We start from the raw sequence: 5,020 nt of genomic DNA, 5'->3' as shown, positions 1-5,020 counted from the left end.
TGTCTCTAATGTCTCTCTCTGTCTGGCGAGCGTACGCGCCCTATAGCAAAAACCTCTCCAAAAAAAAAAAAATCACCCATTTTCTTAATTTTACACTATTATTTGCAGTTGATTACATTGGGCACCTATATGTTTGTCTTATTCTAGAAATATTAGAATCATTTTGTAACTAAGTCCATTTCAGATGAAGGACTAGGCTCATATTAAGTTATAAAATCTTGTGGGGGGCCAGCAGTTAGTGTAATGGCTATGTCGCTGGACTCCCATGTAGTCGACCGTGGTTTGAGTCCCAGACCCGGTGGCTTAAAACTCATGCTGGGCACGTGGGCGTGCGTGCCCAAGATCCCGAGGGGAGAACGGAGGAGAAGGGATTGTGGCGTGGCCATCCCCCCTGGGGGGTGATTTCTCGCTTTCTGTCTCTTGGTCTCTCTCTCTCTCTTTCTGGAGCTATGTCGCTGGACTCCCATGTAGTCGACCGTGGTTTGAGTCCCAGACCCGGTGGCTTAAAACTCATGCTGGGCACGTGGGCGTGCGTGCCCAAGATCCCGAGGGGAGAACGGAGGAGAAGGGATTGTGGCGTGGCCATCCCCCCTGGGGGGTGATTTCTCGCTTTCTGTCTCTTGGTCTCTCTCTCTCTCTTTCTGGAGAAAACCTCTCCAAAAAAAAGAAAAAATGTTTATAAAATCTTTCCTAGGTTTCTGGAGTGTTTATTACGTATGTTAATTACTAAACTGTTTTAAAATTGAATATACAAAAAAAACCCCACAATTTCATACTACCCATTGAATGAACTGAAAGCAAAATATATCTTTTTTAAAATATAGTATTATTTTATCAGTTTAAAACATTAAATATTGGGTTGTCAGGAAAGTCATGATACATTTTTGCATAGAAAAATATGTCATGACTATCTAGATGACCTAATATTTTTAAGAAGCAACTAACATAAAAGGGTCATAAGGCTACATTAGTATTTTAAAGGGATTTATTATAGTAATTAAACTTAATTCTAGGTGTGGTTTTTCTGCATCGCTTTCTGCCTAGCTTCAAAAATAAGCCTGTTCTACTTAACTGTTGATTAGTTTTTATAAGTAGCTTACAACTAATGGGATATTCCATTGAAGCATTTTATTAAAGGGAGTAAGGCTAATTCAGTAAACAGATGCAAGTGATTATGTTACTTGTACATCCAGCTCCTAATTTTCTGTATTAATAGAGGTTAAAAGCTAATTAAGTTCCCAGATATTTAAGATGTTCAAGGATAGAAGAAAAGATATGTTAACTGTGTTTTTGTACCTTTCCTTGAAGCTTTTTTTAGTAAGTTCTTAATTACCTTATACTTACATGTTGTAGAAACCTGGTGGAAATGGGACTCATGAGTTAGGATTTACATCCTTGCCATGCATCTCAAGATTGGCTTTCTAAATAAACTGTCTAACCAGGTAGTTGAGTAAAATGATTAATAAATGGTAATATATATGCAGTATTTACAAACGGTAATACCTAAAGTCTGTTGCTACAAACATGTAAGGCTTATAACTGTATAGTTTATGAGAGATTTTGTAATAAATGTTTGCCTTTTAGATCATTGATAAAAGCAAGAGAGATCCAACAGAAGAAATTGAAATTCTTCTTCGTTATGGACAACATCCAAATATTATTACTCTAAAGGATGTAAGTAATTTTAACATGGATCATTTGAGTCAGCTAATCTCACATTTAGAATATTTTTAAATATTATGTGGTAGACAGAACTCGATATAATAAGTGTCAAAAGGAGACTTGAGAACAATGTATATAGTAAAAGTCCCATTTTTAAAAATAATACATGTTTATATAGTTAATTTTCTACTTTCATTTTTAAAACAAAAGTATTTCTGGCATTATTGCTTCTAGTATCTGCATTTGCTTGAACATTTATCAAAATGTTCAATATTAATATTACTGTTAATTAATATCCAGAATTGACAGTCTTTCCATGGAATCCCTAAGCTATCTACCACATTATTGCCAGAGAGATCTAATGTTTCCATCTACCTATGTTATTTCCCTGCCCGCAATTCCTGCTCCCCAGCCTCTTAAGCCCCTGCCTTCCCTATAGTTTTCATACTTGCTCACACACACAGTACTCCAGCCACACTAATATGTACAATTTTCTGAACATGCTGTATTTTCTCATGTTTCTCTGGCTTTGAATTCCTGGTTCTCTCAGTTGGCAGCACCAGTTGCCTTCTTTGCCTGGCTAACTACCACACATCTAATACTTTGCTAAGACATTGCTTCCTTAGGAAGCCAGCCCTCCCTATCACCACCCCTAGGACAAGTGAGGTATGCTTTCCCGGGGGTGTCATGATACCCTGCTACTATGTCCCTCCTGGCTTTTGTTGTCAAAGGCTGTGAACTTCCCTGGTAGCATTAAGTCTTCTCTCAATATTGGTACTCACACAGACACAAAGGCCATATCTGGATATTGTCAAATCTCCAATTTCCTCAGATTGATTTATCACTGCTCATTGTTACATGGAGAACATTAACTTAGTCACATTAATGTGTGAATGTGTTTAATTTAAATGGCTCTTAATTAACATAATCTATAATAATCCAACAAAGAAAATTTAAAGGGAAGTGTAAAAAAACACTTTCTCTTAGCTTTGCCTTGCACACTCCTTTAAGATGTCACTTTTTTTTTTTTTTGCATTTTTTGCTCCTACCTTCATTTCAGATTTTAAAGTCTCTAAAATTTTCCCCAGACTTTCATTTCAGTATCTCTAACACACTTTTATGTATATATCAGTTTCTCCTTTCTAGAATAAAAACTTTTGAGGGAGCATACCTTGTTACTTCATGTCTAAGACCCCAGCATGTGTGTATGGAACCAGGTACCTCTGTGGAACTAATAAAAATCTTCCAGTAATTCTATGGTGAGGGTAAAATAAAAAGGACTGAAGTTTAATAAAGGAGTTGTCTTAGTCAATTTTCTGTTGCTATAAATGAATACCAGAGACTTTATAAAGAATAAAGATTTACTTGACTCATGGTCCTGGAGGTTGGAAAGTCCAAAAACATGGAGCCGGCATCTGGCAAAGGCCTTCTTTCTGCATGATCACATGGTGAGAGGACAGCATATAGTGAGAAGATTAGAGTGTCTGTGTGGAAGAGTGAACAGAGCTTGCTTTTATAACAATCTGGGCACATGAAACCAATTTACTCCTATGCTAACCCATTCATCCATTACCTCACTAATCCATGATAGGATTAATCTATTCATGAGGGTAGAATAATCATGATCTAATCGCCTCTTCAAGGTACCATCTGGTTTCACCTCGTAATACCCTTGCCATCATCACTAGAAAGAAAAGAGATCTAGAAGAGGAGCAAACCTTAGGAGCAAAAGTTCAATACTCTTGCATATTCAATACCTATAGTTATTTTTATTGCCGTGAGTTATAATTCATAAAAGAAAATTACAGGATATTTTTCTGATATTGAATGCTGTCAATTCCTATTTTAATATTCTTCTTATATGTAATTGTATTTTAGTGACACTGGTTGTGACAAGTAAAATTTTTCTTGAGTATACAATGAGTTTTAATTTCTTTTTAATATGTTGAACTATGTTTTGGGCACACATAAAGCTTCAGATAGTATTTTTACTTTTTGATGTTGAATTTTTTAGGTATATGATGATGGAAAATACGTGTATGTAGTAACAGAACTTATGAAAGGGGGTGAATTGCTGGATAAAATTCTTAGACAGAAATTTTTCTCTGAACGAGAGGCCAGTGCTGTCCTGTTCACTATAACTAAAACTGTTGAATATCTTCATGCACAAGGGGTAAGTCTTTTTAACATTTTATATATATTTGTGTGTCCATAAATATATAAGCAAACACTTTTTTCTTTCTTAATCTTTGACCTAAAATTACAAAGTATTACAATTAAGCTAACAGTAGTAATGGTCATCTTCTACATAAACTTCTTTCATTGAAAAACTGTGGCACATATACTCAATGGAATACTATTCATCCATAAAAAACAACAAAACCCTGGCTTTTGAAAGGAAGTGGATGAATATGGAAGACTTACTGCTGAGTGAAGCAAGCCATGCTATGAAGAACAGACATTGTATGTCCCTGCTTAATATATACCGAGAGTCTACACTCTAAAAAAAATATATATATATTTGAAACGATACTGCTTCTATTGTTACAGAGTCATAAAATTATACAAAATTATAAGAAATATTTTGAACATTATCTTTAAAATTCAGTATTTTGAAATTTTGAAAGTTCTTTGTAAACTATCAAGAACTATGGGAGTATGAGCTAAAATTTTTTGATATGTAAAGTAAATGTGGAAAAATGTAAAAATAAATAAATAAAAGGAAAAAAAGTAAAATAGTTAAGAAATACAAAAAACAAAAAACCTCTTTCATTGGGAACCAGCAGTTAGCGTAATGACTATGTCACTGGCCTCCACTGTAGTCGACCATGGTTCGCGTCCCGGACCCTGTGGTTTAAAACCCACGACGGGCGCGTGTGCATGCGTGCCCAAGATCCCGAGAGGACAATGGAGGAGAAGGGATTGCGGTGTGACCATCCCCCCTGGGGTGATTTCTCGCTTTCTGTCTCTATGTCTCTCTCTGTCTGTCTGGCGAGCGCACGCGCCCTATAGCAAAAACCTCTCAAAAAAAAAAAAAAAACTTCTTTCATTGAGCTTAAAGTGCTCCTTTGAAATCCTCACTTGTTTATGTTAAATTATTATGCTTTCCATGAAAAAGTGACTGGAAAACTGGTGCTATTTCTGCTAGGCCACTCAGCACCCTTGAAAACTAGACCAAATTCAAATTAGAAGCAGAACTGGGAATCCTGCTTTGTATTCACATACAAAACAAAATCCTAACAGCAGATGAAGCCAAATAGTCACCTGGCTTATGGCTGGTGGATTCTCTCCTCATTTCTTCCTGTATACAGATTCCTTTTTTTTTTTCTTTTTTTTTGGAGAGGGTTTTGCTATAGGG

The 5,020-nt window shown here is 35.9% G+C and overlaps 1 protein-coding gene across 1 annotated transcript in view; it reads left to right on the top strand.

Annotated features, from left to right (window-relative positions):
• Positions 1–5,020, top strand: part of RPS6KA3 (ribosomal protein S6 kinase A3) — a gene marked incomplete at its 5' end in the record, with an annotated part of 109,222 nt that overhangs the window by 86,778 nt on the left and 17,424 nt on the right. The window contains 2 exon segments of the mRNA XM_014587118.2: positions 1,585–1,674; positions 3,677–3,835. Of these exon segments, the coding sequence (XP_014442604.1) occupies positions 1,585–1,674; positions 3,677–3,835 (249 nt within the window).

The sequence above is a fragment of the Tupaia chinensis genome, unplaced genomic scaffold (assembly GCF_000334495.1).
Source record: "Tupaia chinensis unplaced genomic scaffold, TupChi_1.0 Scaffold000184_1, whole genome shotgun sequence".
In the NCBI taxonomy this organism is placed as follows: domain Eukaryota; kingdom Metazoa; phylum Chordata; class Mammalia; order Scandentia; family Tupaiidae; genus Tupaia; species Tupaia belangeri.
This window is presented reverse-complemented; position numbering and strand designations above follow the sequence as displayed.